The 18813-nt window shown below is 39.3% G+C and overlaps 1 protein-coding gene and 1 long non-coding RNA gene across 4 annotated transcripts in view; one reads left to right on the forward strand and one right to left on the reverse strand.

The window, feature by feature from the left end:
• PDE5A (phosphodiesterase 5A) overlaps positions 1-7484 on the forward strand; it is a 150131-nt gene extending 142647 nt beyond the window's left edge. For all 3 annotated transcript variants that reach the window (XM_081493237.1, XM_081493246.1, XM_081493256.1), the window contains 3 exons: positions 2464-2538; positions 4305-4388; positions 6425-7484. In XM_081493237.1, coding sequence (XP_081349363.1) covers positions 2464-2538; positions 4305-4388; positions 6425-6562 — 297 coding nt within the window. In that variant the 3' untranslated portion in view covers positions 6563-7484. The remainder of the gene's footprint in view (positions 1-2463; positions 2539-4304; positions 4389-6424) is intronic.
• The window catches only part of LOC145515838 (uncharacterized), a 90273-nt gene that overhangs the window by 20270 nt on the left and 51190 nt on the right, over positions 1-18813 (reverse strand). The window contains exons 4-6 of the long non-coding RNA XR_014061044.1: positions 10618-10694; positions 1752-1876; positions 197-258 (exon numbers count right to left, since the gene is read on the reverse strand). This is a non-coding gene — a long non-coding RNA (uncharacterized LOC145515838). The remainder of the gene's footprint in view (positions 1-196; positions 259-1751; positions 1877-10617; positions 10695-18813) is intronic.

Below are 18813 nucleotides of genomic sequence, written 5' to 3' on the forward strand. Positions count from 1 at the left end.
GTGAAGGAAGTGACGATAGTGGCTGAGTGGGGAGGAAGCAAAGCAGGTTCAGTGATTCACAGAGAAGGGCCTGAGGGCAACTTCTGGGTGATATAAACACTGTTTCTTGGTTGGGGTGTGTGTTAACCTAGTCACATGCATTTGTGACTATAGACCCATGATCTATGCAATTCACTGGAAAAAGAAAAAAACATACCATTTCTCAACGGTCTGATTGGCAAACATTTAAAGATTTTACAGCATACTCTGTTGGGGAAACTGTGGGAAAACAAGAAATGCAAAATATTATAACTGTTTGGAAGTATATGATTACACATACTCATTTACTATTACTTCTAGGAATCTTATCTCAAAGATATACTGGCAAGAATATAAAAATGCATTTACATAGGCTATTCATTTTAGTGCTGTCAGTAATAGCAAAGACAAGAAATAGCCCAAGTGTTCATTAATATGGTACTAAGTAAACTGTAGTATTTGTTTATGATGAAGTCTTTGCAACAGTAGAAAGAAAGGAGCACTTTCTATATACTACTATGGAGTGATTACAAAGATATAAGTAAAAAAGAAAAAGCAAGGAAGAGAAAATGGGTATGGTATGCTACCGTTTATCTGAGAAGGCGATGAAATATGAATTCATGTACTTACATTTGCATATATTTTTAAAAAGCAGGATTAACTGTACAAAAAGTTAATGATTTCCCACAGGGGAAGGAGGGAATAAGATTGAGGGAACAGAGATATAAGGTAGAGTTCCTTGCATGTACTTGTTTTGTAGATTTAATTTAGGAACCATGTAAATTGTGTTTATAAAGTTGAACTTTAAAAAAATCACATAACCTGGGAAATAAAATGAAACAATGTGATTTGGTTGCAAAACCACACTGATGGGGACAGTTTTATTCCAAGAGATTTAAAACTGTTACTTGACCGTATAACTCCATTGGGATGTACACTAAGAACAACAACAACAACAAAAAACCCATTAAAGCTGTTTTTCAGTAATCATATTAGGGGAAAGCTTGTATATACATCCAGTCACCATAATGGATGATGTGGGATAAAAGCAAATGAGAAATTATATTGATATTGTTGAGAGGTAGGATTTTCAGTGTGAGTAGAAAGATAGAGATCCAAGATGGATAAGGTTTTGCAGAAATCCTATAGTCCTGATTTGAATAGGAAATACTGTATGAACTTACATTGTGTCTTAGCTCCATTCATTAAAAGGGCTTAAAAATAACAATCACCCTGGTAGAAATAAATGAAGGAGCCTAGTGCCCTGATTGGAGTTTCTAAATACCTCAGTTTAAAAGAATGAGGGCTCCATGAAGAAATGGCTGATTGCCTGTTCCAAAACAGGAAATGTACAAGAGGAGCTAAGAACATCTTGTTATAGCAGAAAGCAAGAACTATCAAAGACTGATAAAGCTGTGTCAGAAAAGCAAAGAAGCCAACTCAGTTGGCCAAAATGGAACAACGTGAGCATCACTAAGGATTGAAATACATTAAATATGTTTAAATCCAAAGTTCAAAATAATAATAAAAATAATAAAACCTTCCTTAGTCATGTTTGTTGGATGCTTGAGAACTGAGTTATTATTTTTTTCTAATGGTAATTAAAATAGAGAAAATCAAGTTATTTCTTCTTTACTTATACAAATTATACTTCAGGGTAACTAAAAATTGATGTGGGGGACTTTATTCTATTTCAGCTATAAAGAAAAAAGGAATGATTGCTTGTATATTACCTTTTTGCAGCCTCTAAATTAATGGATCCAGGCAAAGCTCATGAAGGACTGTTAATATCACAAAGAGAGGCGACCAGGCATTCCATTGTCAGAAGTACATGGCACAGCCTGAGAAACAGTCGTAGCTAAAAAAAAACAAAACTCAATCTAATCAAGTGTCTAGATCTCATTACTGGTGTATGGAAATACAAGGAACAGAGAAACATTAAATTTCATTATGGAAACACAATCAGCAAAATCCAGACAAGAAACTATAGGATAAACAACCCAGTTTATTCAACAGTAGTCAAAATTATAAGGACATTTTTTTAAAAGAGAGAAGAGGAGGAATTGGTAGACTGAAAGAAACCTAAGAGGCATGTCAATCAGTCTCAGTATAAGGACCTACCTGATACTGTGTTTCCTGCAGTACCTGGTATAACTGGTGCTTAATATCTCATTGATTATGAATACAGATGGGTACACAGTACTTTTTTCCCACTACTGCTGAAGTTGAAATAACATGTTGCTTTTTTCTCTGAATTATAGATTACAGACTTTAGCTTTTGTACACATTAAAATAAATAAAATATTTACTGTTACTGCTTTATTCTAATTTTACTGGTGTGGTTAAAAGCTACAGATTTGATGGGTTTTGTTATCTTCATTTAAAGTCTGTTTTACTGAGTGATATGCCTTTAATTACCCATACTTAGTCTGTTATTGATTTCAGATAGCAGAACTTGTTGCCACTGAATTTTTTGACCAAGGAGACAGAGAGAGAAAAGAACTTAACATAGAGCCTACTGTAAGTATGAGACCTTGTTGGTAGGAATTATTCATATACATGTTTTTGTTGTAGATTCCTTTTTGTGCTTCTGTGAGATTTTAGGAAGACAGTTTCTCATCTTTTTATAAAGTCCTTTTTCTTACCTGAAAAATTAAACATGTTAATTACAGAAAACATGCAAATAACAGAGGACAGAAAAGACTCTGAGTTATCAAATCATACCTACTTTTTGTAATTTTTTCCATTTATATATCATAAGCCACTTTTCATTCTAACATATGCTCTGTCCTATATACCATTTATAATGGTTACATGAAATAGTGCATGCATGCTCAGGCATGTCCAATTCCTTGTGACCCCATGGATTGTAGACTGCCAGGCTCCTCTGTCCATGGGATTAGCCCAGCAAGAATACTGGAGTGGGTTGCCATTTCCTCCTCCAGGGGACCGTCCCGACCCAGAGATCAAACTCACATCTCCTAGGTCTCCTGCATCGGCAGGCGGATTCTTTACCACTGAGAAGAAGTGGTAAGCCCCACATGAAACAGATGCAACCATTATTTACTGTTTTGTATAATGTTTGTAGAGTTTACTGTTACAAACAGCACTTTGATAAACATCTTTTGTTGTTAAATATTTGTATACTGCATTTTTTGCTTAGGGTAGGTAGGGAATCTCGAATACAAGAAGATTCTTCTCAAACCACTGAAGAAGTTTTTCCTGAAATGGAAGAGTTTTTCCTGGAAATGGTGCATAGAGTCATTCTTTTACTCAAATGAACATTTATTGAGCCTACATTAAATGGGCCCTGGTTACAAGATGCCCCTCCTCTGTGTACCATTCCCTCTGCTTTACTCCTTAGCCTCATCTGGGCACATTCTATGTCTCATTAGTCTTTTGCAATTATTTAGTCTCCTATACATAGCAGTAGGGGCTTCCCTGGTGGCTCAGTGGTAAAGAATTCGCTTGCAGTGCAGGAGACATGGGTTTGATCCCTGTGTCGAGAAGATCCCCTGGAAAAGGAAATGAGAACCTGCTCCAGTATTCTTGCCTGGAGAATCCCATGGACAGAGGAGCCTGGCGGGCTACAGTCCATGCGGTCACAAAGAATCAGACATGACTTAGTGACTAAACACACACACACACACACACACACACACACACACAGTAATAGGCTTGTTAGAAGCTCGGAATCCTCTCAGAAAATGGTGGGTAGTAGAGTAACGGTCACAGCTAATGGAGAATCTGCTTCATTTTAAACAAGTACTGAGACAGACTCTTTGCTCCCCACAGAGGTGCTGGCTTTGTCTGATGCCCGGTCATGACCTCCTGAGAATAAGCAACAATGATATCTGCGTACTTTCACTCAGAGAGCTCTCTGTGTGAACTCAGTTGTAATAAACTGTGGCCTCAGTGGCATCTTTCACAAAGCTGAGAGTGTTTGATTCCACATCAGTAGACAATTAGAAAGCATGTGTTCTCCAGATACATGTCAGCAGCGGACTCTAGGTCAGTGCTTAACTCTAGGTCACCAGTTGATTTGAGGTCAGTGATCAGTTCTGGAGGTTATGCAGGGACAGTCACAGCCCCAGTGAACGAGACAGAGAGGACCAGGCCCTTCTTGAGCATGGTTTGGTGCAGGGGTGTAGGAGCCTCCAGAAGGTGAAGAGGCAGGTAGGCAGGTATCTGGCCTTCCTCAGCTAACCCAGGGATTCATCGTTTCAGAGCCAACTTGTGTTGCATTAAGTAAATGCAGATCTGTGTGTGTGTTTCTGTGTTTTCAGGATCTAATGAACCGGGAGAAAAAAAACAAAATCCCAAGTATGCAAGTTGGATTCATAGATGCCATCTGCTTGCAACTCTATGAGGTATTTACTATGAAAACTACTAGACTTTTGACCGTGTTATGAAGTAAATTGAAGCAACGAACATCAGGCACATATTTTTTCCTTCTTAATCAAGAAACTAGAAGTAAAATAATCAGGACATTTCTTTTACTAATGAACATGCTGTTTGTACTGAACAAGGAACACATTTTGTATTTACTATTTCTCAAAAATGTTAATTCATTGATGTATAACTACCTAGTGAGTGCCTTCTGCATGCTAGGCTCCAGCAAATTCATGTAGCGAATGCTGAGAAAAAGTATGTGCCAGTGCACTCAAAGGAGGTATATTCTGCATACTCTATGTTAGCATATTCTTTTTAAGTCTAAATTTTGGCCTAAATAAGGAAAAACAGTTATCTAACTTCTTCTCATAGTGTGACTTTACTACTGTTAAGAAAATTTTTATGAGGATTATAAGAAGGCATCTAGGAAAATATTGCAGGTTCCCATTTTCATATACTTGTTAGTTTGGGTTTTTAAAATTATTCTCCCTAACATATCCAACTGACTAGTTTAGATGTTATGCCCTAGATACAGAAAGTAGATTCTGTCCTCGTCTTTATACATTTAAATAGGAAACTGTCTTAAGTTTAAGTATTTGGGGAAAAAAGCATTTATCATAGGAGGAATCATAGACTGCCAAGACCAGAAGACAGGCTAGAATTTTTTAATCCAGATGTTTCACAGATTCAGTCATTGAATCTGTAAAAAGTCCATCTTTCAGGGAGATGGAATACTTGTCCCAAATAGGTAGGTAGTGGGAGAACTGTGTTTAGAGTTCAGTTCTCAGCCTGGGCCCAGGGTTCTAGCCATCAGATGAATTGAAGAAAGAAGCTGTGGCTGATGAAGAAAAAAAGAGGAGGGAGGGACCGGAGAGACAGCAAAAGAAAACAGGACAAAAGAACGTGTGTGAGGCCCTGGCACCACCTTCTGCCCTCCCTTCTCAGCAAGCTGGCTGTTTAATGCTGTGCAGAAGTGTTCACAGCAGTGTCTCCAGCACCTCCAAACAGTCATCCTTTCTGTAACAAATGCCTTCCTTATGGATTGGATTAAGAGTTCCTCAGCTGCAGATACTAATGTCTCTCTTCATTTTTTCCCCATGCCCATAAATATAGTCAAATCACCCATTATAAATTTCATCCTTCTACATTTCCTATTCATTTTATTTGAATCTACAGTTAAATTCTATGTGATATAGACAGGCATTGTACTATTATTACAGAAGTAATAGGTTCTTATAGAAAAATCAGAGTAATAGAGAAGTGAAAAGATAAAATCACTTATAATTCTACTACTCTGTGATAACCACTGTTATTTTAGTGCATATTCTTTATGACATTTTCATATATTTTTCATTTAACAAAAATTGCTCTTTGCAATCCATAATAGAATGTACATCTTTCTGTTGCAAATGTGTTTTCTATGACAGTTTTAATGGCTGCAGAATAGTAACACAATATTTCTAACCCTGCTGTTGGGTATTTAAATCAGTGTTTGTCTATTACACAAAAATCTACAGTGAACATTCTTGTAAGCTAAATATTTATGGAACTACACTTGGTAAATAATAATGCCATATGGAGTTTAATCTTTATTGTAATCTTGGATAAAAATCTAAAGTATATTGGATAAAATTATTTTATAGAAAATCACAAAAACTAAGCGTCTCTCCATGAAGTCAACACTTAGGGAGAACCATCTGTACTACATAAAAGCTAATGGATTATTTCTCTGCAGAGCCAGTTCCACACAGATCTGTCTCCACTGCTTAATAATATTACAGTGAAATGTGTGCATTAGCTCTTTCTCCCAGCATGTGTTGCCCGTCTGTATAGCTTAAGAGGAGTCATTCATAAATAATCTGTGATCATAGCTCTGTGAGAACAGTCTGTGAGAACCCCAGCAGTGGGTCTGCTTATGAAGTGAGTGTGTGATGTGACCCTCTGGGACAAGCCTGGGGAGAGGGCTTATTTCCCAGTCGCCATCTAGTCGCCGGCTTTCTTTCTCTTTCTTTAGGCCTTGACCCATGTGTCAGAGGACTGTTTCCCTTTGCTGGACGGCTGCAGAAAGAACAGGCAGAAGTGGCAGGCTCTTGCAGAACAGCAGGAGAAGACCCTGATTAATGGTGAAAGCAGCCAGACTAAACGGAACTGAGAGGCCTGTTCACGCAGAGCTGAAGTTGACAGATGGTGTTTTCTGCAGTATGCTAGTTTTGCTATATACTGTACAGATTTGGTGTATACTTTGCCACTGCTGTATTTTTATTTTTGCACAACTTTTGACAGTGTAGCATGAAATGTTTTTAGAGGACTATTGCATATTTTCTGTATATCTGTTTTATGCCACTGAACGGAGATTATCAACGACACCCACTCTTAGCACATGGATAAGAGCGCTGTTTGTAATATTTTGTGTACTGCGAGGTACAAGTTGCATTCTTGCACAGAGGCTATTTTTATTTTATTTTTCCTGGGGATTTTAAATAATTGGTTTTGTGTTTTCTGAATTATCAATCTTTCAAGAATGTTTGGAATCTTTTTTTTCTTAAAAATAGTCTAGGAGCAAACTGAATATATTCTGTGACATTTAAAACCTTCATAGAATAGAGAAAAATGTTGGCTTTTAAAGCTTGTTGGATTTTAAAGGGAATGGGCTATATTTTTCAACCCTGTATTACCTTAATGAAAGAAAGTTAAAACTCTAAACAAATGGGAAGTACTATAAGGCAGTATTGTAAAGAAAAGCCATTTCTTAATTAATTTGGTTTTTTTGTTGTTAGAGAACAGGCAAGAGAGAAATTTCTTATTTCAGAGCAATACATCTATCCAAAGGCTACCCATAAATGCTCACTTCGACCTAACAGACCTGGTAGGGAGCAGGAGGAGCCCTGGAAGAAGATCCAACCCCTGACTCTTGAGGGATGAGCCTGCTGCAGAAATGCAGCAGCCAAGACAGCCGTCAGGGGAGAGAACGCTCCCCCGGAAGACACCCTGACAGTCAGGAAGTCACACACTGAGCTTCCTTTTCATTCACCTCACGAGTCATGGTTGTAAGTCAACACTTTAAAACATAACAAGCAAGAGAAAGAAAGTGGTCGTGGGTGCACAGGCCTGAAGCGAGCTATGACCACTCAGGAGAAGAGGGCCTGCGCCCTAAACTGGCCCCTGAGCTCGTACTTGGCGGAATCTACTTCTCGTAGCTTTCAGTACATTTAGAAAATGCTAATGTTTTCTTAGAACTTGAGCTCATTTAATTGTATTCCCACTGTACATATGTGCCCCTAAAGACACTTGTACTCCATATGAGAGAAGTAGATAACGAACCCAGAACCTGGTTCGGGAAAAGAAAATCTGCTCTAAATATGCGGGAATGTTTGGACTTGGGGAAGAACAGGAAGACAGGCACTTGATCTGTTCACCTCCTTCCACATCCCTGAAAAAGGTTTCTGAGTTTCCATCACTGGTTTGGATAGAAAAGCTCTTGATAATGCAGCATTCTAGAATAATTTTCACTGCAACATATTTTCCATTTATATACATTTTTTCCCTAGACATCCTAAAATTCAACATATAAGTTTTTAAAGTTCTAAGTGTGTATATGTATCTTGACATAAAGTAATTTTATTCTTACCCTTCAGTTTAAAAACAAAACAAAACAAATTGTATTGCCATCATTTTGTAGTGGTAAGGGAGAATCTAGAAGGTTATCAGTTGTTTAATGCTGTATGTAATACTGTTGTAACACATGTAGCTTCAGCATGTTATTCTGTTTTTATTTTAAGTCATGCACATGAGATCTGAGAGTTTGCCTCTTGGTGGCACTGGTGTGTAACTTACACAGACTGTCACTAACATATCTTCATACCGGTATATGCCTATGCATGCATACACAATTCCTTAGTACAGAAAAATCGTTTGAAGATAGCAGTCTTTTCAGTAATCTATCTTTTTACCATACACATTGTGATTTAGCAGTTATGCTAAAATCTGTACTCAAATATTTCAGCAGTTTGTTCAGGGCCTCTCATCTATATCATTAAGATTTTTACAGACATAGTAGACTGTGTATAGAGAATTTGTATGTATGTCATTTTAACAAGTAAGAGGATATATTTAGAAATTCTTGGTTTACTTTTAGATAATGGCTTATTTTACCTTACTAGTTTAGAAACGGAAAGAAGTTGGGCAATGCCATGCCTATTTTATCTTCGGGTATTTTAGTTCATACAGAAGAGTGCTTCTTGAAGCCTGGTTAGTTGGTTCAAATAATTTTTAACTTTTAAGAAAATCATTCCATACATGGATTAATACATGGTACATGGGCACAAATTTTGTTCTTATGTGAATATTTCCTTTCCAGTATCTTCTCAAGTTGGGGGGAAAAATACATATACATATACATATATATATATATATATATATATATATATATATATATATATTCTCTCACCCTACCCTATATTTATATTACCTGTAACTAGCAAGAAATTGTTCTAGATTAGAGTTTGCTTTTGTTATAGCTGAGTAACATGACACCATTTCATTTCAATTTTCAGCCCCAGAAGTCCCCACTACTTTGCTAAGTTGTGAATGATGTCTGTAAGATTGCCTGCCTGGCCTTATACTTTCACAGAATCGGCCTTTGCCAGTCACTAACCTGTGTGAACTCGAGTTTAAGTGTCTTAACTGCTGTGAGCATGAACAAGTTGTGCTGTTGAAGGAGTTGTGTTTGGGCTGAGCCTTCCCTGCAAGGAGGATGTCACAGAGGACAGAGCCTGTGTTAGACCTGATGGGCCCTGGAGACCACTGTCAGAAATGAGAGAGCAGGCCCCAAAGCAAGGTATCTAATCCCATGTGTTATTTCCTATGTTGAGTTTCCAAGACTGGGGGGTAAAAAAAAAAGTACATTTCTTTGGCTTCTAGTGCAGATCATTAGTTGTGTGAGATTTAGAGCTCTCCGAGCACCTCGCCTCAAGGTACAAACCTAGGACGATCATGTTCGCCACTGATCTCCTTACTACAAATAACAGTTTCCTCCCTCGGGATGAGATGGAGATGAGAAAGTGTGTGACAGTGTACTGGAAATAATGCGTTGCGGGAGGAAATAGATCACAGATATATTCTCACCTAGCTGTGAAGTGCCTTTATTTTCAGCATAGAGCACAAATGTCAGACCAATTCCAATCTGATGTTCTGTTTCCCTGTGTTTTCCACCAGATTGTACTCCTAAAACTTCACAGGCCATCAGAAGAAATGCTGTTTGTTTTACAAGCTTGATTTAAGATGGGATTGGGGGGAAGAGTATAGTTGCTCTCCTCTCCTAGGAATAATTATAGTTAAAACAAGGTAGTATAACGTAATGCTCAGCATCTGACATGCCTCAATCCACCTTTTACTGAGTTCCTGCCACATGTCAGGTACTGCACTCCACAGTGGAGACCAAGCAGTGACCTCACGGAGTTTGTAAGTCTCTGCAGGGAGTGCTGGATAAGAGACTTACCAGCTTCTGATTCTGCTGATTTAATGTGAAAATATAGGGTACAGTTATCACTTTCACTTATAACATATGTATTATACAGTTTTTCAAGGACCTTCTTTACCTGGAACTTATTAAGAATCCGTCAGTGAACATCCTGTCTTCCTATAAGTATGCATCACTTAGCCTGTTGATAGCTTAAAGAACACCTTATGTAAGTATGGAGTCATATATTCCACTATATAGATTATTTTTCCATATGCTAGCCAGGTAGAGATTACTCAAGAGTTCTCTCAGACAGTTAAATTGCACACGGTTTTGGACCCCTTCTGCTCCACCGCAGGGAGCGAGGAAGAAAGTATTAAAGCTCACTCTGCCCTTCCCATATGCTTCTCAAAAGCCTATGTAAACATGTCTTAATGAATGTTGTTGAAAGCCATGTAAATAGTTAAAAATATAAATTTCTAATACAGTTTAAGGGAAGAAAAAGCTTATGAATCATCACTAGCCACTTAATATCTATTTCTTATATCTTTTCAATACATTTGAACAAATATATAGTTTCTAGCACTATTTTTGTACTAGGATAAAGAGTTATTACTATGTATATTATGTTTAGCATTTAAGTCATTTTAAATAATTGTGAATGTTGGTTTCTTGTCTTTCCTCTCCCCCACCGTGAAAACTGTTTCATATGACTTTGACAACATCACTTTAAAGGAACACTTACCCACCTATGAGGCTGATGATCAGGGTGGGTTTTCCATTGTGCAGACTCATCACTTGTCAGCTGTTTCCTCATTTTGCCATGCTGTGTAAAAATAAAAAGAAGAATTAACAAGTAAGTGTGAGTACTGTGTGATTCTTACAGGACTTTGAATTTTAGGTGAGGAGAATGGGCCCAAGAGTTTTGAGTGATTTTAATCCAGCTAACCTGTGGTCCTATTAGCTGGGGGTGGGGGGGGGGGTGTGGTTTAATAAACTCCTTTGTTCAGCCTACGCACCTGAGTAAAATAATCTTTTTGTTAATATGCTTTGCTACCAGGTGGAGGGCAAGATTTTCCATACACCTCAGCACTTCAAGTCTCTAACAACAGAGAGAGTAATTGTTAGCATTTTCAGGTTGCATGAGGAGCTAAGGCTTAGGAATTAAATACTTGCCAAATGGCGTGAGTTGGATGTGAGCCCCGATCTGTCTAGTTTGAAAGCAGGTATTTATTCCACTTAGTTCTCTTCTTGAATTTTAATTGTAAAAGGTCCCAAATCCACTCTTAGTGGATCAAATGGGTTATCTAGAAGCATGAAATACAAGATTTCCTGCAGATGTGGTTTTATTTGGGACTTCAGAGTTGTTTTTTTTTTTTTTTTTTTACATGTGTTCCCCTTCCTGGACCCCCCACCCACCTCCCTCCCCATCCCATCCCTCTGGGTCATCCCATTGCCCCGGCCCTGAGCCCTTGTCTCATGCATCGAACATGGAATGGTGTTCTGTTTCACATACGATAATATACATGTTTCAATGCTATTCTCCCAGAACGTCCCACCCTCACCTTCTCCCTCAGAGTCCATAAAATTGTTCCATGCATCTGTGTCTCTTATTCTGACTCGCATATAGGGTTATCGTTACCATCTTTCAAATTCCATATATATGCATTAGTATACTGTATTGTTGTTTTTCTTTCTGGCTTACTTCACTCTGTATAATGGGCTCCAGTTTCATCCATCTCAGTAGAACCGATTCAAATGTATTTTTTTTAATGGCTGAGTAATATTCCATTGTGTATATGTACCACAGCTTCCTTATCCATTCGTCTGCTGATGGACATCTAGGTTGCTTCCATGTCCTGGCTATTGTAAACAGTGCTGCGATGAACATTGGGGTACACGCGTCTCTTTCAATTCTGGTTTCCTCGGTGTATATGCCCAGCAGTGGGATTGCTGGGTCATATGGCAGTTCTATTCCCAGTTTTTTAAGGAATCTCCACACTGTTCTCCATAGTGGCTGTACTAGTTTGCATTCCCACCAACAGTGTAAGAGGGTTCCCTTTTCTCCACACCCTCTCCAGCATTTATTGCTTGTAGACTTTTGGATAGCAGCCATTCTGACTGGTGTGAAATGATACCTCATTGAGGTTTTGATTTGCATTTCTCTAATAATGAGTGATGTTGAGCATCTTTTCATGTGTTTGTTAGCCATCTGTATGTCTTCTTTGGAGAAATGTCTGTTTAGTTCTTTGGCCCATTTTTTGATTGGGTCGTTTATTTTTCTGGAATTCAGCTGCAGAAGTTGCTTGTATATTTTTGAGATTAATTGTTTGTCTGTTGCTTCATTTGCTATTATTTTCTCCCATTCTGAAGGCTGTCTTTTCACCTTGCTTATAGTTTCCTTTGTTGTTCAAAAGCTTTTAATTTTAATTAGGTCCCATTTGTTTATTTTTGCTTTTATTTCCAATATTCTGGGAGGTGGGTCATGGAAGATCCTGCTGTGATTTATGTTGGAGAGTGTTTTGCCTATGTTTTCCTCTAGGAGTTTTATAGTTTCTGGTCTTACGTTTAGATCTTTAATCCATTTTGAGTTTATTTTTGTGTATGGTGTTAGGAAGTGTTCTAGTTTCATTCTTTTACAAGTGGTTGACCAGTTTTCCCAGCACCACTTGTTAAAGAGATTGTCTTTTCTCCATTGTATATTCTTGCCTCCTTTGTCGAAGATAAGGTGTCCATAGGTGCGTGGGTTTATCTCTGGGCTTTCTATTTTGTTCCATTGATCTATATTTCTATCTTTGTGCCAGTACCATACTGTCTTGATGACTGTGGCTTTGTAGTAGAGCCTGAAGTCAGGCAGGTTGATTCCTCCAGTTCCATTCTTCTTCCTCAAGATTGCTTTGGCTATTCGAGGTTTCTTATATTTCCATACAAATTGTGAGATGATTTGTTCTAGTTCTGTGAAAAATACCATTGGTAGCTTGATAGGGATTGCATTGAATCTATAGATTGCTTTGGGTAGTATACTCATTTTCGGGGACTTCAGAGTTAATATTCCTTTAGTTCATCTGGTAATAGCTAATGCTATGCCATCACAGAATCCAGGTACCACTGTGCTTCAGTGCTGCTAGTCTAGAGGTGTGGAGGTATAATTAAAGGCAATACTTCTGATTCATTACTCAGTTTTGCCACTAGACAAGCCCTCTCATGTTGAGCACAGAGTGTCTAGTCTATGCCTGATTCACAAAGCTAAAGACAAAAATAAAATGAAAGCTCATGTAAAACAGTATTTTAGATCTTCTAACCACTAGATAGCGCCATAATTTCAGTTGTATTTAAAGAAGTAATCTTAACTGGGTACAATGAATAAACTGCTTTTAAAAATATGTTTACCGGCTAAAGAAAAACAGGGCTTCCCTAATAGCTCAGTTGGTAAAGAATCCACCTACAATGCTGTGGACCCTGGTTTGATTCCTGGGTCAGGACGATCTGCTGAAGGGACTGGCTACCCACTCCGGTATTCTTGGGCTTCCCTTGGCCCAGCTGGTAAAGAATCCACCTGCAATGCAGGAGACCTGGGTTTGATCCCTGGGTTGGGAAGATCCCCTGGAGAAGGGAAAGGCTACCCATTCCAGTATTCTGGCCTGGAGAATTCCATGGACTGTACATGGGGTCACAAAGAGTTAGACACGACTGGGGCAACTTTCACTTTCAAAGAAAAACAAATGGAAAAAAAATCAATAGAGAATTAAGATTTGCTTACTTACCTCTGTCTAGTGATCATTTGATTAAGATTTTCCACAAACAATAACTGATCATCTGAAGTCTCTCTGATTGATACTCATTAGTCTATCCATGGATACATCATCCCTTCTTGTATAAAATCCACATTTTTGCTATTAGCTGTGCTGCCTTCTCAGCAAACAGTGATATAGTTGATATGTGTATATATATATATATATAGTTGATATATATTTGATATATACAAATATCAGTGTGTAATTTTCTGTTTTTTTAAGGCATATAAAAAATTAACAAACACCTTGAATTTGCAGAGAATATTCTCTGATTTTAAGCTATATTCGGCCTTGGCAGGAGAGAAACTATGTGTTTCTAAACCCATGTTTTTTTTCAAAATAAAAATCCACAGGAATTATGAATGGAATAAAAATAATAATTACTTGAATCAAAAGAAATCTAAAAGGTATGCCTGTCTCATTTTTAAGTGTATGTATGAGCATGCATGTGTATGTGTGTGTGTATGTAAATATTCAGGAACTAAGTTGACTCTTTCAATCATCTAATAGCAATCCCAATGGTATGTTTTAGGTTTCATCTTTCTGTCTGAATTTAAGGTACAGAGCACATGGCTAAGGGCGGGAAGTGGAAGGAATGAACTATCACATGAACTAAACATGAACTACCACAACAGCTTTAAACTTTAATAACCCCTATGTTAAATACTTTCAGAGCCACATTTCACTTCATATCACTGTTTCCCTTACCCAACAGGAGTGTTTTCTAGGCTTTATACAACACCAATCGAGCATACTGCTGTAAGCCACAAGCTTCCACCTTTACCAACCAGCTCTCTGAAAGGTAGGAATTCTCTGATCATGCTGATATGCCTTGACCAGGGAGGAAAAGCATAAAACATGCTCAGCAGCTACCTCGGCCACAGCCGCTCTCTCTCCAGAAAAGCTAACAGAAGTATTTACTAAGGGTGCTCTTCCAAGTCTATCAGAATAAGTAATGTACTTCTTGGGGGAGTGTATGAAGGCCTGGCCGTGTCCCATCATTATTTCCTTTCTTAAACCTCTGTTTCTCTTTTTCTATTCTGGCTCCAGTCATAAGGCCTTCAAACATACTTGATTCTCCCGGCCCTAAAGAACAGCTACCTGGATCACACAGCCCTCCCACCAACATCTCTTGCATTCTATTTTTGTTAATACTTTGAAGGTACTCAACAGTGAAAGAACAAATTTTCATCCAATTCCCTTTGACATAAAATTGGATCTTGTAAAGAAAGGATAAGGTAATTCTAGTGAAGGGTAACAGAAAGATCAATACAGCATTTTTAGAAATTCTCAGACAGGAGCTAAATTTTAAGATGGAAAGATAAACTGAATAAAACAATTTGGGGAAAGAGTATTTGTTTTCTATTGTGAACAAGAAGTCACCAGGCTTTCATTAAGAAACTGCTAACCACTGGTGGAACTACTCTCATTGGGAGTTTCACCATTTTGCTAGGAGCCAAGGAAAATCCATAAAAGGCTAGCTAGAGGTCAGTGATCTTGTGGAGAAGATAAGACTTACATTTAAAAATAACAATACCCAACAAAAAGTCAACAGAAGATGTTGATTCATTTCTAAATACTTGATTCGTTCCTAAGTATCAGGCTCAGGTAAACTAATACACATTGTCTCACAAAGCATCTAGTCCAGCAGAACCTACACAGGAGGGCAAATAGTCATATCTCTGCATCAAGTGTGGGTTCACAGATGGCTTCCTGAAGTGTGTTACAACTGGTTTAGCTAAGTGCAAAGGAAGAAGAGTATTCCAGGCTGAAGAAACGTGTGAAGATCTACAAGTAGCAAACTTGAGAACCTGAAAGGCTTCCCACAATTTTACTTAATTTTTATAAAATTTATACTTTTAAATGATGAGGGTTACAAACATTTATAAAGTATAAATATTATGAATACTTATAAATGTATAAAATAAAGCAAATGTCCTTTATTTTTTAAATTGAAGTATAGCTGATTTGGGGCTTCCCTGGTGGCTTAGATGGTAAAGAATCTGCCTGAAATTCAGGAGACCAGGGTTTGATCCCTGGGTTGAGAAGATTCCCTGGAGAAGGGAATGGCAACCCACTGCAGTATTCTTGCCTGGAGACTCTCATGGACAGAGGAGCCTGGTGGGCTACAGTCTATGGGGTCGCAAAGAGTTAGACATGACTGAATGACTAACATACACACATAGCTGATTTACAATATTATGTCAGTTTCAGGTATACAATATGATGATTCAATATTTTTATAGTTTATATATTCCAGCAAAATATTCTTTAAATGTATATTTGAGTTTTTAAGAAAATATAAGAGAAATCTGTAGAGGCCAAAGTAAGGCTAATTAAAAATCCAGTCTAAGCATATGAGCTGATACTATGTCAGGCCCAGGAATACTTGCAGATCATGAAGGGGTTTTAAATCAGACCTGGAAACATGGTCTTGAGAGTCAGGGAAGCACCTGGGAAATGGCCCTCCAAGAAAGATTGAACACTCTGAAGAGCTGTGCTCTCAACATGTAGAAAGTGGGGGGAAATTCACTCAGAGACACAGGACAACTAAAGGAAGCCTGCCTGTCTTAATCTGAGCTCTGGTTAAGAAATAATAATAACATAGAGTCCATCTTCACATTAACCCAGATTTGGGGTCTGAAGCTGATGCAGGACTATCCAAGTTAAATAGCAAACAAGAAGTCTCAGGCAGGTAATATCCATGAACAGCTGTTGAAAGCAAAGGCAAAATGTCTTTGGAAGAACACATCCTCAAACACGCCCATGAAATTTCCACACAATTTATACCACTAAAGACAAACTCATAATTGCAATATATACGAGGAAACAGTAATTCACAGTGTACAAAGTCAGAAGCCATAAGGCTGTAGGATCAGATCCTCAAGAAATTCAGGCAACAGAACCCCTAGGTAGAGGCTGCGGGGAGGAATCACTGACGCCCCACTCTTGTGCTTCCAAATGAAGGAACAGCCCTAAAGTGACACCTGTGGCCTCCTGTTCCACCCTCCACCCAAAAAGCAGTTCCTGAACTTGAACACTACCACTATGAATTGATTTTTACATGGTAATACACTAGGTAAATATCTCTTCTCAATTTCCTAAATTTTCATTAAAAAAAAAAAAAATCTGTTAGCTTCCTATTGCTGGTGCAGCAAATGACCACAAATGGACTGACTGAACACAAATTTATTATCTTAGTGTTCAGGTGTTCGAAAGTCTACAATGTGTCAGCAAGGCTACCTTCCATCCAGAGGCCACCTCCTGGCCTTTGTGAGCTTTCAGAGGCTGCCTGCACTGATGAGTTCATGGCCTCTTCCTCCATCTTCAGAGCCAACAGCATAACATCTGCAAAGCTCCCTCTCTTTCTCTCTCTCGCAGTCATACACCACACACTTCCCCTACCTACCCCTGCTTCCATCCTCACATTTTCTTCTCTAACACTCCTGTCACCCTCTTAAGGATCCGTATGATCACATTCGGCCCATCCAAATAATCCAGGATGAACCTCCTATTTCAAAATGCTTAACAACCACCTCTGCAAAGCTTCTTCAGCCACATAAAGTGACATGTTCACAGATTCCAGGGGTTAGGATCTGGACATCTTTGGGGCCCATTATTCTATCTAACACAGTCACTTTCACATAGGCTCTTGAATACATGTTTGTTGTGCTCTTTTAATAAGACTGTTTTTTAGAAAAGTTTTGGGTTAGAAAAGGATTGGCCAAGAGAGTGGTATAGTGGAGTAGAAAGACCCTGAGGTCACCTATCATGAGCACACCAAAATCACAGCTAAAGAACTATCATCTATGAAAAAGACTGCTCCTACCAGAAGACATCCTCTCCTACCAGAAGAGATCCTCTCCAACTAAAGACATAAAGAAGGAACCACAGCAAGATAGGTAGGAGAAGTGGACTCACAATATATTACCAAGTCCCATATCCCCAGGTGGGCAACACACAAACAAGAATAAATATATGGCTGTCCCAGAGGACTGAGTTCTTAGCCCCACTTTGGGCTCACCAACCCTAGGATCTTGCACTGGAAAGATGAGATTCTAGAGAATTTGGCATTGAAGGCCAGTGGGACTTAATTTCAAGAGCTCCACAGGACTTGGGGGGGGGTGGAGAAATAGAGACATCATTCTTACAGGGTGCACATAAAATTTTATACCAGGACCCAAGATAAAAGCAGGAATTTAATGGGATCCAGGGCTAGACCTCCTTGCCCATCTTGGAAAGCCTCTGGAGAGGTAGGGGTGGCTGTGGCTTAGCATGGGGACACAGACACTGGTGGCAGCCATACCGGGGAGGTTCCCTCTGTCACATGGACATGCCCACTGGCATGCCCACCATTTGGGGACCCTCCCTCTAGCTCATTAGCACCCAAACCCGGCCTTATCCAACAGCCTTTAGGCACAAGTAAATAGGGTGGAGGTACAGTCCCATCCACCAAGCAAACAGGCTTCCTAAAGACTTCCTGAGACCACAGCCATCTCTTGACACTCCCCTGGACATGGCCCTGTCCCCCAGAAGCTGCTGCCAAGACCCAGCTCCATCCACCAGTGGGCAAGCCCCAATCCTGCCCTCCAAAAGCCCGTACTGGCCTCTAGACCAGCCTCAAACATCAGCGGGCAGACACAAGACACAAGACACAAGAAAACCACACTCGCACAGCCTATGGACATAGCCCACCTACAACAGGCCAGAGGCTTCCTGGGACAGCAGACGAGCACAAGCTTCTCCACAGCCTCATACCCAGCTGTGTCAGGAGGCCGTCCCCTCTGTACCACCAGTGATCTGACACCTGCCCCGGGATCCCTGGGCCCTACATCCCAGACTTCAGAACCCAGTTCTGCCAGCAATTTGTCACCAACCCCTGGAGTATTCTGGACCCAGATCCTGCTACTAGTGAGCCACCACTGGGAGCTGGCATTATCCACCTGTGGGATGGCACCAACCCTGGAGTATTCTGGACCCAGGTCCTGCTACTAGTGAGCCACCACTAGCACTAGGGCCTCCTAGGGTTCTGCAGCCTGCTGCCTCAAGACCAGGCCACACTAACCAACAGTCAGGAGAATCCACACAAGGCAGGGCTTGACAGCCAACCAGGCTAGGGGTCTGAGAAACCTATGATACCATCCACATAGT

Source organism: Giraffa tippelskirchi, chromosome 1 (genome assembly GCF_054371585.1).
Source record: "Giraffa tippelskirchi isolate mGirTip1 chromosome 1, T2T-mGirTip1v1.2.pri, whole genome shotgun sequence".
NCBI lineage: Eukaryota > Metazoa > Chordata > Mammalia > Artiodactyla > Giraffidae > Giraffa > Giraffa tippelskirchi.